This window comes from Physcomitrium patens, chromosome 15, assembly GCF_059467195.1.
Source record: "Physcomitrium patens ecotype Gransden chromosome 15, ASM5946719v1, whole genome shotgun sequence".
NCBI lineage: Eukaryota > Viridiplantae > Streptophyta > Bryopsida > Funariales > Funariaceae > Physcomitrium > Physcomitrium patens.
Window position 1 is genome coordinate 14,711,228 of NC_143424.1, and position 22,368 is coordinate 14,733,595.

Sequence of the window (22,368 nt, forward strand, 5' to 3'; positions counted from 1 at the left end):
CACACAAGTGGGAAGAGTCGTCTTTTCGTGCGTCGAAATCCAGGAAGCTCGAATTGGGAGCCTAGCCAGGGTGGGTCAGATATTCTTGGGCTTTGGTGGTGGCGCAGCAGGTGCCAGTGAGTCATCGACTGTAATAACATGTCATGTGCGTGGGACGCCCGTGACTGCAGTACAAACTCGGCAGGGATGCGAGAGTCACAGATAACAGGGAAGGCAGGAATACCAGTTAACACTCGACGGGGGAAGACACGAAACAATACAAAAAATAACAACAAAATAAAAGTAAAACGGCGAAAAAACAGTGCTGTAGGGTCCGTGATTCCCCCTCCGCCGCACGATTCCGTGCTGCGCCACCATTGCCGCGTGTAACGAACACTTTAACTTGTGAGCCCCTTCGCCGGCGAGGGAATTCCTGTCTAAGGTGTTGCTGCAACACCGAAAGGCTCACGGCAGATGCCGCCATTGAAAGCAACAGAGCTGCAGGGCATCACTAATCACTCCCTCCTGTCGAGGTTCAAATTAGGTTAACTGCAAACATTTAACTCTAATTCGGGGTTCGCGGTGTGGATGGGTAGACGCTGGTCTTGCCAAACGCAACAAAACTTTACTTTTACTTTTCGTTTTTATCTTTTTTTCTTTTTTTGGATTGTTTACGTCAACTTTTGGCATAAAAGGAAAAGGTGTATGCTATTTAATGATCCGAAAGGTATTCAAGTGGTTTAGGATTTTGCTGGTACTTTACATTTGTTCTATTTTAAAAGGTTTTATACTAACGTCAAAATACCTTAAATTGTATCAAGCCCTAGAACCAATTCAAAGACCTTGTCAAAAATTGCACTTGCACAAATCCAAAACCACTTTGAAGAATGTAGAAAAATTCCAAATGGATTCCAAGTCTACCAATGATCAGTAGATTTTACAACTACAAAGACGGTGGTTTTGTGCAATAGAGGTGGTGGTTTAGTCTGTTTTTATGGACAGTTTTGCTCAAGTCTACAATTTGGTTCAAGGATAAAATGCAAAAACTAATTTGAACATTTTTATCAATTCAACCACTGCGATGATTCAATTTTTTTCATTTTGTATTGGATTGTGTTTTGTTGTAGTTTATTGTGTTTTAATGTAATTGATTGATTGAATGTGATTAACCATCTAAGTATTGATCTAATATTGGTTTTTGTGAAATTTGTTACTAGTAAGACTACAAAGACGGTGGTTTTGTGCAATAGAGGTGGTGGTTTAGTCTGTTTTTATGGACAGTTTTGCTCAAGTCTACAATTTGGTTCAAGGATAAAATGCAAAAACTAATTTGAACATTTTTATCAATTCAACCACTGCGATGATTCAATTTTTTTCATTTTGTATTGGATTGTGTTTTGTTGTAGTTTATTGTGTTTTAATGTAATTGATTGATTGAATGTGATTAACCATCTAAGTATTGATCTAATATTGATTTTTGTGAAATTTGTTACTAGTAATAAAATACTTATTTATTGTCTTAAAAATAAAGATAGTTAGTGAGAATTTTATTTATATATATATATATACTTGCTAAAGCAACACCTCCATATTATTAAAGCCACATCCACATGGTGTCAAAGACAAGAACTCGATGAAAAAACAATTCAGACAAGTGAGCCTTCACTCAAAGAAAGGTAGCAAAATATAAATAAATAAGTATGTATATTGAAAGAGAATTGGAATGGCTATTGCCAAAAGACAAGAAAACTAGAGACCCTTGAAACTAGACTGGAAGCAAGAAAGGAGTTGACAAGAGTGAAGAAGCCTTCACTCTTGTCTCTATATATACTATCTAACTAGGGGCTACGTGGTGACATTCTATAGGACCTCCAATATGTGTTGACTTTGTAGGGCACATGCCTTGACTTACAAGGCAAGTTTTTCTACATGTAGGCCACATAGTTAGCTTGATCTTCAAGCTAACAACATGTGTGGCACATGGCCAACTTGTTGACCACGTTTCTAATCTAAAAAGTCAATTAAAGACACCTATGAAGTCAAAGCAGTGTCTAGGAAGTTTCTAGGAAGCTTTCATATTAAATATTATAGAATTAACTTACTTTTACCTACTTTTACTTACTTCTACCTATTTCTATATGTAATTATTAGCTTACATGATTATGGCCGTGACATTACCCCCCCTTCTAGGGACGAGTTCCACGAGGAACGGTCATCATATGTTGAGAAAATCTATGATGCGACGAATTGTATTCGCCACATACTCTAATCTTTGTTCTCTTCGAAGATGATTGATAGGACCTCTCAACCATCGGTAGTGTCCCATACCAGGGTGGGAAGACCACCCAGTTATTTGATCATTGTTGAAGCCTTCGTAACTTCCTTCGAATAGAATTTTTGGAACACCATCAGGAGTTGTTCCTTCCTCTAGCAAAATCACCAAACATCGGGAGTCCCTTCCCAAATCGTGATACCAAACGCGTTGTATCTCACCATCTATTCGAGGAAGAACATGTCATTCTTGAAGATCTTCATCTCGATTGCGTTGTCTTGAAGGTTGTGACAATCGTAATGTCTCGTCCGGCAGGTCAGCAAATGAAGGCTCTTCAGTTGAATTCGTTGGTTGTTGGTTCTCCATCTCTTGAGCGCCACTACTACAATGAAGCTACGAACAAGAATTGAAAGTAGATTGTTATCTTGCCTAGATGTTATTTCTTTTATAAAGAAGGTTTTCATCTTGATTTGGATGGATGTCGTGGATGAAAAGCCTCCACCGCCTTTGCTGCATTTGCAAGATTCTTTGTTGGCTCCCATGTACGTTCACTAATACCATATCCGTGCCAATGGATAAGATATTCTAATTTATTTCGGCGCCGCCTTCAATCTAAGACTTCTCCTACTTCAAACTCTTCATTATTGTCCACTTCTATAGGATGAGGTGGAGCTTGTCGTCTTCTTGGTATGTCCATTGTCTTGTATGGTTCAAAAAGAGATACGTGGAATACTGAATGGATTTTCATTGACTCCGGTAGATGTAAACGATATGCAATTGGATTGATTTGTGCAGAAATAGAAAATGGTCCCAGCCTTCGATAGTCCAACTTGTCACAAGGACGAGTGGTCTTGATATTGCGACGAAGTAGCCATACCTTATCACCCAAGATGAATGATGGTTGTTTCTTTCGATAGACATCCGCATTGGCCTTTTGTTGTTCTTGAGCCTTTTTTAACTGCGCCTTCATCGTTGCATGTAGCTCTGATAAATGAATTGCCAAATCTTTCGCAACAGGATTATCAACTTTTAAAAAGTCAAAAGTATCAAGTCGTAGATGATAACCATAATTAGTAAAGAAAGGTGTTTATTTTGTAGAAGAATGTACCGTGTTATTCTAAGCAAACTCTGCCAATGGCAAAAGAGTTGTCCAATCATCTTGTTGGTAATTAATGGTACATCTTAAATATTACTCCAAAACTTGATTAACACGCTCCGTTTGTCCATCAATTTGAGGATGGAATGCCGAAGATAGTTTTATATGCACTTTAAAAATCTTGAAAAGAGTCCGCCAAAATCTTGATACAAATTGAGTTCCCCTATCTGATATAATATCCTTGAGTAATCCATGATAGCGATAGATATTGTCAAGAAAGAGCTTAGCTATTTCTTCACCTGTGATAGATTTTGTACATGGTACAAAATGTGCCATCTTGGTAAAACAATCTACTATCATGAATATAGAGTCATAAGAACCTGAGATTGGAAGATCCGTGACGAAGTCCATAGAAACAGAAGACCATGGTTGTTCTGGAATGGATAATGGCTGAAGAAGTCCAAAAGGTCGATGACGAGGAGTTTTCGATCTTGAGCAAACATCACATGATTGTACAAAATCTTTAACTACCTTCCACATTTGAGGCAACCAAAAATCCCTAGATATCAGCTCCAAATTCTTATTATATCCGAAATGTCCTATTGTTGGGAAGTCGTGACGAGCTTGAAGAACATGTAAACGTGCTTCTCCTTCTAGAACATATAGGCATCCTTCGAAATAGAGTAGGTTGTTCTTGAATTCAAATTTAGATAGATCATGAGATTTAGAAGAATTTTTCTTGATATCATGAACAAGAGGATCTGAAGACATACTTAACTGGACTTGCTTAAGAAAAGTTAAATCAACAGTCAATGTTGATTTTATTGCTCAAAGATAAAATTGTTCCGGCTTCAAGAGAACCATTCTTTATTGCTCAAAAGTTGCATCTCCTTCTTTTGGTGCAAGATAAGAATGTCTAGACAAGGCATCGGATAAACCTTGTTGTTTTTCTGGCCAATAAGTGATGATGAACTCGAATCTTGATAAAGACATGCTTCAATGAGCTTGGCGACGATTTAATACGCGTGCTGACATAAAATATTCGAGGTTCTTGTGATCCGTATACACGGTGACTGGACTAGAAGCGCCTTCTAGATAATGATGCCATTCTAGAAAAGAATCCACAATTGCAAGAAGTTCTTTGTCGTGGATCTCATAATTGATTTCTGCTGCTAAGAATTTTCTTGAATGAAAGGCTACTGGATGAAGTTTGTCATCTGTTTTCATTTGTGATAAAACCGCACCCAGAGCAAAGTCTAATGCATCTGTTTCCATAAAGAATGCTTTGGAAAAATCAACACGATACAAGATTGGTACAGAAACAAACGCTGTCTTCAAAGATTCAAAAGCAACTTCCGCTTCTTGATTCCATTAGAGTTTGTCTTTACAAGTCAAACGTGTAAGTGGAGCTGTAACTCGAGAGAAGTCTTTGATGAAGATCCGATAGTAGTTGGCAAATCCCAAAAAATATTGGACATCTCTTACCGTTTTTGGGATCTTCCAATCTATAATAGTTTGAACTTTCTTAGGATCCATCATAAGTCCATCATTTGAAATGATGTAACCTAAGAAATCGACTTGAGTAGTGTGGAATACACACTTTTCTATCTTGGCATAGAATCCTGCATCTCTTAATTTTTGTAACACACGACGAACATGAAGTTCATATTCTTTTAGATTCTTAGAATAGATCAAGATGTCGTCTAGATAACATACCACAAAATCGTCCAAAAACTCTCGAAAAACATCATTCATTAGATGTTGAAAAGCTGCTGGTGCATTTGTAAGTCCAAAAGGCATGACGTTGTATTCAAAATATCCATACCTAGTTCGAAACGCAGCCTTCCATTCATCTCCTTCTTTGATGCGTACTAGATTGTATGCTTCCCCAAGATCTATTTTTGTATAGATCTTAGCTTGATTCAGCTGATCAAGAAGTCCAGATATTAAAGGTAGTGGATACCTGTTTTTGATGGTAATCTTGTTGAGTCCTCAATAATCAACACACATTTGCAATGATCCATCTTTTTTCTTCACAAATAGATTTGGAGTCCCTGCCGAAGATTTAGAATGGCATATGAAATTCTTGGCTAGATTTTCTTCAATATACTCCTTGAGTTCAGCCAACTCATTTTGTGATAAACTATAGATTGGTTCAAATGGCAGTTGTACTCCTTCTTGAAGGTCAATTGAGCAATCATAGGGACGATGTTCCGGGAGTGTATCCACATTCTTTTTTTCAAATACATCTTGAAATTCTTGATATTGGCTTGGAATGCCACTTGAAGTCTTTTCACCAGTAGAAACGGATGTAGCATAAATAATGTATGGTGATTCTTTCATAGCAGCATGCAAGAAAGCTTTTACATCTATAAATAGGGGTTTAATTGAACTGGACTTATTACTCTCTACTTGCTTAACTACACTATTAGTTATACTTTTAGAGAAAGTAAGAGTTCGGGAAATCCAGTCTATTTGAGGGTTGTATTTTTCTAACCACGATAAACCTAAAATGACTGGATTAGAGGGAGATCTAATGATATTAAATACTACAAAACTATTATGACCATTGATTATTACTTCTATAGGAAGGGTTTCGTGAGTAATATCTCCAGAAGACAATAGACGACCATCTATGACTTCTACATGAACATGTTTAGTTTTCTTTACTAAAGATATGCTATGTCTTTTAGTAAATTCTTCATCTAAGAAACACGCTGAGCCTCCTGAAACTAATAAGGCAGAGACTTTGTAATGTTTAGGTCCTAAAATAATATTTAATGTAAAACAAGGAGAAGGCTCTGAGGAGAGAATAGGACCTTTACTAGAAGTTGTGCAAGGTTCCAGCCGCACGGTCCCTATTGTAGTTGGACAAACTCATTTTCCGACATATTATCTTCTTTCACAACCATACTCCTCATTTTGTGATTGCGTCGTTTCTTTGGACAATGTTGAGCAGTGTACTTTGGTTCTCCACAATATAAACATAATCCTTCTTGATGACGACGAGTCTTTTCTTGCTCAGTAAGAGGTTTGAAACGTATTGCATCAATTTGCATATCTTCTACTTCTGAATGTATGTATTGAAGAGGTGTTGGTGTTGCCATTGAATTATAGTAACGTTGAGGTCCACTTGTATGGTTCTCAGATCGGAATTCAAAAAGGCGATTGTCGCACTTCATAGCAAAGTCAATTGCTTGACTCAATGTTTGAGGATCAGGTAAGTTGAGCATTAATTTTTTTACCTCATATTGTAATCCGTAGAAAAATTGGCTAATAAGTGCAGTATCATCCCACTTGATATCAGTTGCAAGTTGTCAAAATTGTGAAGCATATAACGTAACTGATCGATTGCCTTGTCGTAAAATACAGATCTTATTGGTTGCAATACGAATTGCATCATGTTCTCCATACATGGATCGAAACTCCACCAAAAAAGCCTCTAGATTATCTAATATTGGATCTCGTCGTTCAAGAAAAGATGAAAACCATGATAGTGCCGAACCTGAAAGAAGAGTACCAATGAATCTAACTTGTGATCCTGGAGTTGGATAGCTTTGGGGTTGAAGTTCAATCACAAGTTGCACTTGATTGATAAATCCTCGAAACTTGGATCTGGTGCCATCAAACTTCTCGGGTAGGGCAATTCTTAGTTCTCTAAAATTTGAAGGGCGTTCCACCATAGGAGAAAGGACATGGTTTGGTGCAGATGTTGAAGCAACTCCAACCATTTCTATATCTTCACTTCCTGCCAATCTTGTTGCTCCTTGTGGTGGTAAACTGAATTGATGCATTGCAAGCATTAACTCCCTCAATTGCTCTTGCATTTGTGCCATTGCACTCTTCATTTCAAGAAGTTCTGCCATGATAATACTTAGAAGAGAGAAGATGTCTAATATCGCTCAAGACAAATAGAAGAGAGGACTTGCAGACAAAGAAAATGCTAAGGAAAATATCAGTTTAGAAGAGGGTAATCCGTAACTTCTAATATGCTTATATCTTATCAAGAAAAAGGGGTAATCCACTCTTAATCAAGATTAGACAAAGCTCTGATATTGTAGGTGTACTCTTGTCAATCTGTCAAGGACAAGAATTCGATGAAAAAAAAATTCACACAAGTGAGCCTTCACTCAAAGAAAGGTAACAAAATATAAATAAGCAAGTATGTATATTGAAAGAGAAACTGGAATGGCTATTGCCAAAAGACAAGAAAACTAGAGACCCTTGAAACTAGATTGGAAGCAAGAAAGGAGTTGACAAGAGTGAAGAAGCCTTCACTCTTGTCTCTATATATACTATCTAACTAGGGGCTACGTGGTGACATTATATAGGACCTCCAATATGTGTTGACTTTGTAGGACACATGCCTTGACTTACAAGGCAAGTTTTTCTACATGTGGGCCACATAGTTAGCTTGATCTTCAAGCTAACAACATGTGTGGCACATGGCCAACTTGTTGACCACGTTTCTAATCCAAAAAGTCAATTAAAGACACCTATGAAATCAAAGCAGCGTCTAGGAAGCTTTTAGGAAGCTTTCATATTAAATATTATAGAATTAACTTATTTTTACATACTTTTACTTACTTCTACCTATTTCTATATGTAATTATTAGCTTACATGATTATGGCCGTGACACATGGGTACACTCCTCCTCTTTCTTCAACTCCCAATTTTCTCTCAATTCCCACTCTTCAATTGCTTTAATTGCTATTCTCCATTTGTGTCTAACACAACAACTCTAGACTTGTGTTTAGTCATGCTCTCTCTTGTTTCTCTCTACTTATGCATAAACAATAATTTTTCATGTCCAATGCTTCTTTTGTGTAAATGTGAGACACTATACTAGCCAACCTTCTCCAAAGCATTCCATAAAAATTGTAAGGAAATCACAATGCAAGCAACTACATCTTTTGGTGTGTGGCTTTAACAATATTAGGTGTGGTTTTAGCAATTTCCTATGTATATATATATATATATATATATATATAGATAGATAGATAGATAGATATTATTTAATTATTGAAAAAGAAGTTAAAATAAAATTATACAAATTTAGTTTTCATTTTTAACAAAACATCAAAAAGGCATAAAATGCATTGATTTCTCCCAAAACAAAACTTGCACAAGTGTTTAATGCCATTGCTTTTTTAATATGTAAACCAAATGAATAAAGAATCATTTTGAATTTTGGACAAGGTATAACTTTTTTAAAAAAATACTTTTATTTTTTACTAAGACATGCAACCAAGATAAAGTAACTTAGAAATTTTATTTTGTAACCAAATTCTACAGTATCAGATGTTACATTTTTTTTTTTAGCTATTTTTTTTTGAAGTTTTATTTTTATTTTTATTTTTATTCAGGTTCTACAATTGTCAATAAATCAATGTTAAGAAGTTAAAGTTTTCTGTTATATATATATATATATATATATATATATATTTTGAATTCAAATATTCTAATTCCTATGATATACTATGCCATATTGTTCTAATTCTTATGATATTAATAGACGTATATTTAAATATTCTAATTCTTATGATATACATATGTTCTTTAATAAGTTGCAATTTTATTGCAATAAGACATATGAAATGGTTTTTGATTCTCCTAAGTTGTACTCATATGTATATATATATATATATATATATATACACATTATAATATTAAGTATATAATATTCATAATAGTTATCAAATAAAAAATAAAAATATTTTTTATATGAAATTAATATAATTACTTAGAATACATGATTTAGTTATTTTAAAATAAAATAGTACAGATTTTTTATTTTTTATTTTTAGAAATTTTTCTCATAAAGAAATAATATTCAATTTCTTATCAATTTATTAAGAACTATAATACAACCTATGTCTTCTTTTAATACCAAAAAAATAATTATTGTAAGATACTTATTATAAACTTTTATAATTTTACTTTTCTTAAACTTTAGGTATTACTTAATAGAATATATATATATATATATATATATATATATATACTTGAATTGATTAATAAAAAATAAGTATGTTTAAATACAGGATTGAGTTAATAGAAGAAAAAAATTAAATTTAAAATTTATGCAAAATAGTTATCAGTTTTAAAACGATGGAAATAAATTTTTAAATATTAGCTAAAAATAATACTTAATTTTTTTAAAATAATTTTTAAAAAAATATTATTAAATATACATATTTAGAGACTCACAATCAATAGGGATACTTGACAATTTTCTTGAAATTTGGATCTTTGTTTGTTTTGTTAATTTTAATAAAAAAATATATTATTTAATTTAAGACTTTTATATTATTGTATCTTTTACTCTATATTTTGATGTCCTTTGCCAAACTGTGTAGATTACTATCCTTGAAAATACCACTAAGAGTTTTTTCCAAGTCTCAAAGCTTTGATTTTGAGTTCTCAACTATTTAGTTGTAAAGAGCCTTGGGTGGTACCAAAATATATGTTCTCTTAACTTATTGACATTGCCTTTTATTAAAATTTCTTTAAACTAAAATTAGAAAAATATATATATACATATCATTTTTAGTTTAAAATTTATATTATATAGTTATATTATTATGCCTATTATTTATTAAATCAATCAAATTGAAACTAAAATATTTCATAACAATATAATTTTAAAAAATAAAAAACTTGACATCAATCTATTTTTTGTTTAGATTTTGTTATCCTTAGTTGAAACTATACACAGCCACTTCTACAATGTATTTAGATTTTTTGCAAATGCAATGCATATTTGATTGTCAAACATAGTTGGTTTTGCATCACTTTTCTTTGAAGAGTTGCTATTTTCAAACCACTTACTTTGTATATTGATATATTATCATGAATTTTTTATTAAAATTTATATTTTTTTCTTAATTTCTTCAAACATATATTCTTATGCTTTATTTAAATATATGTCTATTACTTATAAATACTCTTTCATGGTTAGTCTTACATTGTATCTTAAGTTTTAATCCTATTCACCTTTTTTTTTCTACAAAACATCTACTTATAAATAATATGTGTAAAATTTGGAAGTAGATGATTCAATTTTTATATTCTAATGTCCATAATTAATATATTTTCTTCTTCTATAGCTTTCATCCAGTTAATTTTATTTGCACTTTATATGGATTTTATTCCCATTCAAATATTGGTCCTATTGTTGCACATCTTATATATATATATATATATATATATATATATATATATTGTAGTTTTTTTATAATTTCATTGCTAGTCTTTGAATGTGATAAGGCTTTGTTCTTTGTAACACTAAGCTCTTAGTTTTATTTTTTGTTCCAAAAACCTCTTATCTATCTCAAGTATCAAACTTAAAAAATATATCTAAAAATAAAATTTAAATTCTTCTTGGATATATTTCTAAGTGTTTAATAGCATATATATGTTATAAAAAACTTGTTTCTTGATTTCTATTAATCATTTAATTCAGAAGTATACAAGATAATAAACCTTGGTTTCCTTATAATATCTAAAAAATACACTTGGTATTTTTTTTTTGTTTTATTTTTATTACTAAATCATATCGTTGTACAATTTTTTAAAAAAGTTTATAGTTAGAAGACAAGATGAGAGGTTGCAAATTTTATTTTGTTTAATTAGCTAAAATTAAAAAACATGTATATGTCAACCAATTTAAAGACTTATAAGTTGTTATCTTTTACTTTGTCTCTTAAGTTTATAACCTTCTTAGTATTCTTACAAATGCAATTCATGTAAATATCTTTGTATACAAATTAAAAATTAAAATAAAAAAATAAAAAAATTACTACATGATGTTTTGAATACTCAACATACAATAATTGCATATATATATATAATATTTACTACTTCTCTTATTTAAAACTTACAATCAATGTATTAATCATAAATGTGTTCTTTATTATCTCAATAATATTAAAATTAATATATGTTGTAACTCTATTTTATTATAAGGTATATAATATAAAATTTGATCTTATAGTATCTTTATTGTTAATTATTATAAGATATCTTGTACATAAATTCACATCTAGTTTATTATATTTATTCACATATCTTTAAAATCCTTACAAGTTACAATTTCTAAATTTATAACTTAAATTGATGTATATATGAAAATTATTCATAAATAATTAAATGCACCAAGCTCTTTTAATATATATAGTCTTTATAATTCTACAAATTTTAGAATTATCAATATCTAAAAACTTGTATAGTTTTGTCATTTAGAAATGTTACCAGTTTATACATATATTTTTTAGTGCATCCTTTAGGACATATAGTTTTTTTTTTTTTTTCTTTTCTTTCTTTCTTTCTCAATAGGGACACAACCAAAGTCACACATTAACCACTTCCAGACCCTCAATGTTAAAACAAATCCAATTTAACAGATCATAATGTTAGTAAAAGAAACCAATTCATTAAAATTAAAATTAAATATATATATATATATATGTAGGAATTTATATTCATATGTTTATATACATGCATATTCATATATATATATATATATATATATATGAAAATGTATATATATATATATATATGAATATGAATGTATATATGTACCAAAGTTTTTACTAAATCAACCCACCCATTCTAACCATCATGAAAAAAAATGACCTCTAGATTCATTTCTCCACTATAGGATTTGCAACCAATAAAAACCAACCACAGTCATTATGATTACAATGCTCTTTGTCAAGAGTGGGTCTTTTCAATAAAAGCATAGGTCTATTTAACATTCTCCTTTATATATTTATTTATTCATGATAAAGAATCCCCTGCCCTACTTCACCCCTCTCTCCCCTCTCCGACACATACTATTTATTGTACACATTTAGAGATTACAAAACTGAGCAAGACTTTCTCAGACAGAGGATGCCGCGACAGATCATGACACATTACTGCCCGAATCTCCAGCTTTGGCAGAGTTTAAGTCACATGCAAACAAATGGGACCACAATGTGTGTACCCCACTGCATGGATATGTTCATCATAATACCACAATCATCCAGTTGAAGGAAAATGATTCGCACCCACTTGAAACAACAACACCCACAGACAACAACAACACAAAGTACAGTCGAAGAGAATTTTTCGCCAACCATCGTTGTCATGTTTGATTGAAGAATGTGGAAAAAGATCGAAAAGCAACAGTTATCTTTCTTATGTTGCTTTAACGGTGAGCCTTGAATGCCACGATTAAATATAGATTCATACCATTCGTAGCTGAATGAGTCCCTGGACAAGAAACTAACAATGATCTCAATCATTTTATATATATACTCTTCTGCAAAACCTTCGGACATTCTGCATCCTCGTCTTCGTGTCAAGACTTTGATTGATGCAGGGGCCCTTGAAGTTCCAGGAAAACGCTGCATGTGCCAAAGTGTCCGTTGGAAGGTCACAAAAAGGGGAGAATACTTACAAAGACTACACGTGAACATTAGAGTTGTGACTATTTTGCTAAAGTTCCAGGGCTGCTTTGAGGAGAACAGTTTGGTGTCAGTGCACTGTGTCCCACCTGGGTTGAATTATTTACTAACGATCAGACTTCGGAATATAGACCTTACTACTTCAAGCTTCGAGCAGGTCCTAGCAAGTAGGTTTTGCAGTTTACTAACACTGGTCTCTGAGTCAATTGAGTTACATGCAATACTATCAAAATGTTGCAAAGAGAATTTCCAGGATGTCATGACTACTGAAGACGTAGAATGCAGCTCAAAATCTTGTTATCAATAAATATGATTGTGGCATGGTTATCAAAACAGCCTGTTAACAATAACTACGATTGTTGCATAGTTATCAAAACATCGGCTCCTTTTCAATGTTTAAGAGAAATCCTAGAGCTGGGTGCATGGCAGTAGCTCTTCTATTGAGGTGTTCGAATGAGATTTATTTTTCTGCAAGAGAAGAGATATCGCAGATTAGACCAGCAGATTTTGAAAACATTCAGTAGTTGGCGAATCTCCCGATGAACAGTTGTTCTTCAAAAAAGTTTGCACATCTCGTTACAAAGCCTCGTGAGATGATGCCCATAGAAGTCCAACTTTTAAAAAGTAATCATCAGAAAAGGAGGAATTGCTGCTCACTTCATTTCACCTTCCTCACGGAGTTTGATGACCTGGAATTTCATTTTCAAGCAAGCTTCTTCTATGTTCAAGTTCCTTTTACTTATTTGTTGTACTGGGAGCTCAACAACTCCAACTTAACCGCCGCAGCTTACTGTGTAATGTAGATCGAGTAATAATTCAATATCCATTGATATCCCAATTTCTCATCATAAAAAAAGACATATCACAAATAAATTCATCTTCGAGTGTAATACTAGAGCAATTAAAAAGAGTCCAGTCTATTAAAATGGGAAAATATTCGATGACAGACAAAAGCCATACCTTACAGCAGAGATACAAGTCACGCCTGTTGGAACAAGTCATCCATATTCTACATCAGATGAATAATGCATGAAAGTGCAGATTGATACCAAGGCAGACGAGATTTTTGGAAAGGGCAATAATCTGATTAAGCCTGCGCTCTCGACTTAAAGGCTCAATCTCAAGCTGATTTTCAAATGTAGTATCTCTTAGCCTGGTACTATTCCGGCCCCACATTGTGAGAGGAACATAGAAGACAAATCAACGTGAATAAAGTTTTTGATTTAGTAAACCACTCAGAAATTGAAATTGTGGATATCAGCTACTAAAGAAGTATCCTAATGGGAAAAAGGCAATTCTGCACGGAATTATTTCTCTTTCAACACCCACATAGACCAGAAAGTTACCCCACCTAACCTGAAAACCTTCAAGATGTTGATTATGAATCTTCAATATTTATATGAAATGTTTCAACACTGCTTCTGGATTCTCAAGCCTCAATTGAAAAAAGCATCGCGAGCACAAAAACGACTGCAAGGGACATGCAGTATTATTTGACAAGGAAAGAAACCATTTTTTAATCGGAGAGACAGGTGGAAGCCTGCCATCATTTTTAATCACGTAAACTACCATCTACTACTATTTATTATGTCATCAGAGTCTCTTCAACAACAAGGTATGAAACAATACACAGGTAAATCTTCGACACCTGGATGTTTATTTCAATAATGCTCCTTATTCACATGGTTTTACACAAGCTGAGAGAAAAAGAGGATATCCACAAGGACTAGAATATTTGATACACCAGAGGGACATCAAGTCAAGGAAATTTACCCACTTCCACAAGTGCACGACAGGACGACAATACGTCCAATAACATGAAAGGTGATAACCAAAACAGGTTAAGAACCTCTGATTTTGATGCTGTAGTTGAGCTTTTGCATTTTGAACAGCGAACTTTTCATGTCCCAACAACGCTACGCTTATTCACTGGAGACTGTTCCAATCCGCACCGTGAGAGATCTCGAGCCACTGGAGATTTTCCGGCTCGCACTCGATCAAATTCTTTCGCAAGCATTGGATGGTTCTGGTTCACGCAAGCAGTCAATATTGTCAAAGTGCACAGTAGTGATAACCTCCCAGTATTGATAGTTCCAATTGCAAAATGAGGCACTCCAGCTGACAGAAAAAAAATTGATATAAATATCAAGCTGATACGATGTAACAACAAACTCGTAGCTAAGGTCAAACATGTTAGTGACAAAGCCAGAAACAGCCAAATGCAGTGGACCACAATATGCAGCCCTCCCATACCCAGAGCTTCCATAATTTCAATGCACATTAGCAAGCGATTCTCACCCAACGGCAGATCATTCTCAAACGAACAGCATCCGAGCTCAAAAATAAAACTTCGACTAACTCCACAAAACAATCACAGAACCTTCACTCTCCCCAGCACCCCCCCCCCCCCAAACCCTACGAAAATTACCGATGTTCCTTCCTCGCCCAAATTCGCCATTTCGAGTATTCAAACAAAGCATTTTTTTAGCCACCGTATTTGCAGATTGATGGGAAACACGGGCGGATGACCAGCAAGACGGTCAAACAAGTTTTCCAGAGCCCAACCGTCACTTCCGCCTTCACCTGAGGATCTGCATGGTTGTGAACAACACACGGCATCGCTTCCGCGCTCTCCACAACATTCCCGTTCCGCCATTGGCTTGCTCAATATCGTTCGCACCTGGCGCTACGTGAACCACCAACACGTCGAGGATCCCCATGACTCCTCTGACCTAAAATCCCCCCCCCCCCACACACACACCACGATGTAAATTGCCACAGCTCGGCTTCAACATGCAGACCCGCGCGCTCACGTTATCGCATGCTCCGCGCTGTTCGATAAAAAAACAGTTGTTAACCCGTCTCGAAATTCCACTCGTTTATACTTCCGATCTCGATAATTTGGCAACGGCTGGCATTGTGAAGACGGCGTTGCGTGGATTTCATGAGCTTCACTGAAAGCTCTTCATGGAGCTTCTTCGGAAGAAGAGGCACGGCGCGGACGATGGATGAATGAACGTATTAATAAATGAACATATGGATGAATGTATGCAATTGTGTGGATGAACATTTGGATGGATGTGTTCTTGGTGTCTTCATTCGCCCATCGTCGTGCTCACGTTATTCATTCATTTGTCTTGTCAAAAAAACTGAAAACGAAGCCTGTACGAAACTTCCTCCTTTTTAAAAAACAAATTCCCCTTGGTTACAATATCATTTTTTATTTTTTTTTTTTAAATCGGTATCTAAAAGAAAACATGGGCTTTGAGATGGTCTGTGAATATTGTTTTACAAAAGTGGTGTTACATTTTCAAAGCTATTTGTATTAAAGGAGACTAGGGTTGCTTGGTCAAAACCATATGTAAGGTTGTCAGCATGTTTGCATGGGTGAGAAAATTGTCCATTTGATTTGTTCATCATGGTGGGATTATGTTTGTCTAATTATAATTAAAACATTAATAGTGTTTTAAAGAGTAAATTCTAAGTTGTGAGGGGAGAGAGAGATGGGGGCAACTATAAATGGCACCCAAGATTAAGGACCAATTACTAGAAATGAACATGGAGGGTATTGATAAGGTGGGGTGCTAATCTTCAAAATGCTATAACTTGTTCAAATCTTATCCAAATCAGTCATATGTGGTACTCTTTTTGTATTTTTTATTCTCTATGGATGCCAAAAAAAAATTAAAAAAACATCTCACACATGCAATGTGGATAATATTTGATTTATTTATAGCCTTGTAAAGATTGGCACCACTCCTTGTCAGTACCCCTTTTTGTTAGCACCCTCTGTGGATGCCTTTTACCACAAGTTGGACATGTACCCATTGCCACATCAAATATATATATATATATATATATATATGACCAGTTAACTTTGTAAGGTGTAAATAAATAGAAAATATTATTTTAACTTTTTATTCCATGATAATGTTTTATATTTGTCCATCCATGCTTCATTGTGCCTAGATACATCCTGTAATAAATGATTTACAAACACAATTATTAGAACAGTATGTGGTCATTTTTTTATATTTGTTTGGTAAATTTCTAGATAAATATTCTTAACTGATTTTAAAATCCCGATACTAAAAATAGTTTTGAACGTAGATTTTTTATATATAATTTAAATCTCATTGTCATAATTAATTAGAAATTCAATTTACACTTTCATTCTTCAAAAGACCACAAATTTTATCTGTAATCCAAATTCATAACACAAGAAAAAAACACTTTTGTCACCTATCACTGCAACAATGTCAACATTCTTTAAAAAATCAACAAGAAATCACAAAGTCATGTCTATTTAATCTGATCATTTTGAGATCATTATTACGTGATTTTTTCATTGATTACTACAGCATCAGATACATGAGCTTTTAATAGGCCATCTTTTCTTGCATAGTCATTTGCAATATATAACCCCACACAATTTAAAAAATAAAATCAGCAAATTATGTTTCCATCAATATTAATACTGGCACTTCATGCAAATGCATATATGTATGCATATATATATGCAAGGAAAATATTGAGGTACTACATTAAGTTAGAAAATGTTTTGGAAGTATCAAGTTTAATATGAATTAAAAGAGCTGTTGGTAAGATTCCGGATGATGTATATATACGTACGTATGTATGTTACAATAACAATCTTGTGATCAAATCATATATTTTTTATTTTAATTTTAACGATTTCATAAAAATTCCATTTATAGGCGACCAAGTTTGTCTAAATCCACCCGCTTCAAAAATTCCTTAAACTAATCCATTGCCAACGAACAAATCTCGAAGTGGCGTCGTTTCCCATGCCAGCCCACGTCAGCATGTGAAACCCCCCCCCACAAGCAACGGAGCCTATCCCAAATGCCACATCATCCAATGGATTCAGCCCACACCTGCCCCGTCAGCATCGATCCCCATCACCGAGCACGAAAGCGTGGGGAGCCACGGTCTCCGACGTTGGACCACGAGAGGGCATGGTCATAGGGAGTGTGTCCTACCACCGCCGATGCCGGGAACCGCTAACTTCCCGGTTTCCGGTAACTTTCCGGTTGTCGGTAACCGGGAAGTTCCCTCCCGGATAGAGAGGATAAGCATGGGCTGTAGGGAAACCCAAAAAATAATGGTCCCAATGGACGTAAGCACAATCATGCCTTTGACCGACCCCACCCTTCTTACACGCTTGGATGTTATTGGATCTTGTGTAACATGTGCCATCCTCCTATTCGTCCTAACATGTTTTTTTTTTTAGTACTTTCATACTTGGGTATCCACCAGTTACTTTGCAGATTAATACTGTTTCTGCAGCTGGTTGTGGATATAGTCCCAACTTGAAGTCTTCAGATGTTTGTCATGACATGAAGTGGAGGGACTTCTGTGTGGGATTTTCAGTTGGGAATGTCTGGTTGGTGCTTTTGTACGTTTTTTGATTAACGATAGGGCATTTGGTTGGGTTGTGGAGTCAGATATGAAGTGAATACCAAGACTAAACAATGTCGGATTTTAACCCTCAGATTGATGGCGAAGTTCAAGACAGAGGGGAGGAACAAAAAGGAGAGGTGTCATAGCAGATAAAAAGAAGCAAGACTGTGACAGGGAGTCGGATTGAAGAAAATCCTGCTTTGTATTTTATTACAACGATGATCCACACAAAAATGTCAATGTATATTACAAAGTATGACGAGATGGAGACGATGGAAAACAATCGGTGGTCTTTCATCAACATCGGTTGCATCCACCTCCTCTTACACTTGATCGAATATCGCGGGTTCCACCATGCAGGGTCCCATTGTGTATAAAATAAAAACTCAATGTGTAAAAACAATCCATGTAGATTGGGCTCCCACAGCAAAGTTTAGTCCATGGGTAAATCAGGCCCTTATGGGCTCCCTCCAAGCCGTGCCTGCCTCGTGCAGTCGCCGAATAGATATCTTCCGAAAGGTCTGATACTTCATCTGATCCCTGCTCAGCTTCAGTTCTGCCGAATACCCAGTCTCCATACCACCACTGCTTGAAGGTGCCGATTAAATCCGGATAGGCAGAAGCCTATCTAACTCGTAAAGCATTCGGGCACACAGCTGTGTGCTAGATCGAAAAGATCCCAAATCAAAGTCCCCTTTCCCAACACCAAACTATCATCTGTCAGTCATACTTTTTGGCAGTTACTAAATCCTCAGTTCATTATGAACTCATCTCCACAGGTAGGAGGGACAAGCCACTCTTTATGTATCGTGGCGTTTGAAAAGTCGCGCCCAGATAACTATGTTATCACCACAAGAGATCTCAAGTTTTCAACTCTGGGAGCCAGGATGAGGCAGCTCGTTAGATCATCCCAATATGTGATGCATTTCTCCAACTCATGTCGGAATCATTTGCAGAACTACTTCAAATAGTTCCACAGCAACCAACCGATCGCAGCAGGATCCTCTACCCTAAACAGAACACGATGCCGTCTGCTTCATGTGCAGCGTGACAATGTCTTGGAGATGTACAAGTATGTTGAATGTCCTGTTCCAATTCCCAATGGCAAACAATGTAATCTTCCGAGCCAGCCCATGGAACGATGACCCCTTAAGGATGTTCAATCGTGGCACATATTTCCATGTGGAGAACCTTGGACATAGCAAAACGAACAAAAAATCACTTCTTTGAGCTTGATTCAAGGTCTCACAAAGACTTGTCGTCGTAGTGGCGGAGATCTACCGCTAGCATGCAGATCAGTAAGGGAGAATGACCGAGATGGAGTAGCCCTGGATATCCACGAGGAACTTGGGGGTGCTGCCATCAACTGCTCGTAATGCTGCTCCTGCTGTTCATTCTGCTCTTCCTGCTCAAGAATCACCGCCACAGCTAGCGAGTTCCTGCTGCTATTGCTGGGTAGTTTCTTCCCAATACTGGAAACTGAAGAGCGGGTCGGAGGTGGATACGACCTGTGACGATCCACTGGACAGTTGAAGCCCATCTTCCGTCGCTTGATGTATGCGTAAGGATTATTGGGTTTCGCCAAGTCCTTAGCAGAGGATACGTCGGCTAGCGAAGAAAAAGAACGCGACTTGCCACCGAAGAACTTCGACAAGCCAGGTCTCCTGCAAGATTGAAACAGAAATAAGCGACAATCATTCATGTATATCAACTCTCTAAACTCTTCAACCAGACTAAATGGATACAAAGTATGTGGAGATTGATATCAAATCTTGTGTTATAACCATGCCACACATACAACATGAATACGCCTCTTGTATCATCGAAATAAAAACATGGATTATCATGTCGTGAAGATGCTTACTTGATAGGAAGAGACTCGTCTAAAGCTGCCAGAGATGATTGCAATGGGCCACGATATGCAGACTGCGCCTCTTCACCTCCAATATCCTCTGATGTGCATGCGCTGCTATCTTCACTTGCTTGACAGATCGAAGAAGAGGACTCTGAAGAGTTTATTGGCTGATCATCGGCAATAGGCGGGCAATACGCATATGATCCATTCAGATATCCATTACCCAGTGGAACCACGCGTTCTATAACCCCAGGTTTGGTACTCGGGGCCTTCGATCTCAGGTCTCGACAACCGATGTGTGCCCCAACAGATTTAGGCATACCGTCAACAGGACTCCCAGAAATCCCATCAAACCTCCTGCTCTGCGCTTCACATGGACCATCAGTGGGAGTCACAGCTCCATCAGCAGAAGTCACAGTACCATCAGCAGAAGTCACAGCACCATCAGTGGAAGTCACAGCACCATCAGATAGGCTAGCCTTCTCCTCAGATTCGGTGCTAACGGAGCTGGTGGCCACATGTGCCTCAGACATTGCCGGAACCTCGCATGAGGTATAAGCTCCGGCCTCTGAGGAAAGATTGCAAGCCTTCGGGAATGAAGCGGAGGATGGGAATTGGCTGATCGGAGGTGAAGCAAACCGAACAGTAGCTATGGCTGATACATCCCTCGGATGTGCGGCAAGGGACTGGCCCTTAGGATCGTTCTGAGATTGCAGATACATCGCAAAATGAGGGTAAGCACTCTCGTGAGAAGAGTTTGGTGGACGCCGCAATGTCGACCCATCATTTACGCACTGGGGCGCAACGAGGCCATTAGTTTGACCATGCGCGAGCTTGTAACCCATATTAGGTCCACTCACCTCCCAGCATTGATACCTGATGGACATCCTCGACATTAAAAGGAAAGTGCGTGACAAGAGATTTTTCTAAAAGGTGTTAGAGAGAATAAGGCAGGCCACTAATCGAAAATAAACAGCTGCAACTGACGTTGTAAGATACCAAGAGAGATCTTTTGTTTCCGCTGTCTAGGGTGAACGTGCTGACAAATAGCTTGATAGTTGACACGGCCGCCGTTAGAAAACGACTGACTAAAAGTAGCGAAGGTACGAACTCTGGACTTCATCAAACACCGGGGACTCTTTCTTCCATAGCCGTCCTTACGGCGGGTGTTAGAGCATCCGCTACACTCTGCAAAAGCGTCACCTGCGTGGGGCATCCGCGTCTGACAGAACGAACCTAGTGAAGGGCAGGTCCTGCTCTTCTTAGTCGTTGCTCTACCAGTCTCTACCTCCTTAACATTCACCGCTTCCCTTTGATGACTCTCCTCCAAATCCAACCTCGATCCTCAGAAAATCAAGAATATCGCGAGTGAGGATACAGCTCCCCTAACCCTGTTCTCCTTTACACCAACATTTCGCAACCCTCGAATTCTGCAGTAACTCAATTGAAGAGTTCTGTAGTCTTTCCCGCCTGCCAGCTTTCAAGAAATCAAGCCCCAGAAAGTGCGTACCATCCCCAAAAATTAATGCAACCCTCCTGCAGGCCAAAGTTCGAATACGATATTGTACTCGAATGTTGCACCAACTGGAAGTTCCCGAGACTATTAAACTGCGAAACGGGATTATATAACCCAGAAGTTCCTCCAACGCCCGCCGGCGACACAAACCGCATTACTCTTCGAAACAGGTCACGTCATCAGAAATCGCTCTGCGCACTCACAGTCCTAGCACCCACCGCAGAAATTTCCTTGCCGCGCAACCGCAACACCTATCACTCGCTCCACTTCACCAACCCCACCAAAAAGAAAATTCTCCAGCGATTTCGAAATCGTCACACCAACAAACCACTACCGCTCCGCTCGGTTTAAATCCCACACTTCGCCCCTCGACACCCTCTCACGCAACCAGGAGCAGGATGAGTACGCAACAACCCTCACACACCTCTCCAAGACAAGATCACTCCCTCTCTCTCACTTATCAAGAGACAACAACACCAAGGACACACTGCATGAAACAGTCGCAATCGCGACGCAAACAGCCAACCCTGCCTTGCAAATTCTGCTTTGCTTGGTCGTTTTCAAAAACACGGATGAACTTGCTCAACTCACAAGTGGCGATGAAACTCACAGACGCTCTTTAACGCTCTGATCTCGCAACATGATCTGCAGCTCCAAGGACGAGGTGGAAGCTATCTAAAAGGTGGGTAGTGCCAGGCTGACGAGGCGGCGTGCTAATCTGCAGGAGGGGGGGGGGTTGCGGGTGTCTGACAGGTTGGGCAGCGACATCGGTG

General features: G+C 36.8%; 1 protein-coding gene and 1 long non-coding RNA gene across 8 annotated transcripts; both read right to left on the reverse strand.

Annotated features, from left to right (window-relative positions):
- Positions 1-13,071: 13,071 nt before the first annotated feature.
- Positions 13,072-15,744, reverse strand: LOC149987766 (uncharacterized). Of its 7 annotated transcripts, XR_016506771.1 has the most exons (5): positions 15,229-15,744; positions 14,157-14,826; positions 13,761-13,785; positions 13,458-13,590; positions 13,072-13,268 (listed from the first exon to the last, which is right to left on the reverse strand). It is a non-coding gene; the product is annotated as an uncharacterized LOC149987766 (long non-coding RNA). The 7 variants fall into 7 exon arrangements; XR_016506770.1 differs by having other exon boundaries at positions 13,458-13,785; XR_016506768.1 differs by having other exon boundaries at positions 13,458-13,953.
- Positions 15,745-18,407: 2,663 nt separating this feature from the next.
- On the reverse strand, positions 18,408-22,232 carry LOC112292228 (uncharacterized). Its single transcript, XM_024540508.3, has 2 exons — positions 20,089-22,232; positions 18,408-19,888 (listed from the first exon to the last, which is right to left on the reverse strand). The coding sequence occupies exons 1-2, from the start codon at positions 20,973-20,975 to the stop codon at positions 19,462-19,464; spliced, it is 1,314 nt and encodes a 437-aa protein (XP_024396276.1). The 5' UTR covers positions 20,976-22,232; the 3' UTR covers positions 18,408-19,461.
- Between the last annotated feature and the right edge of the window lie 136 nt (positions 22,233-22,368).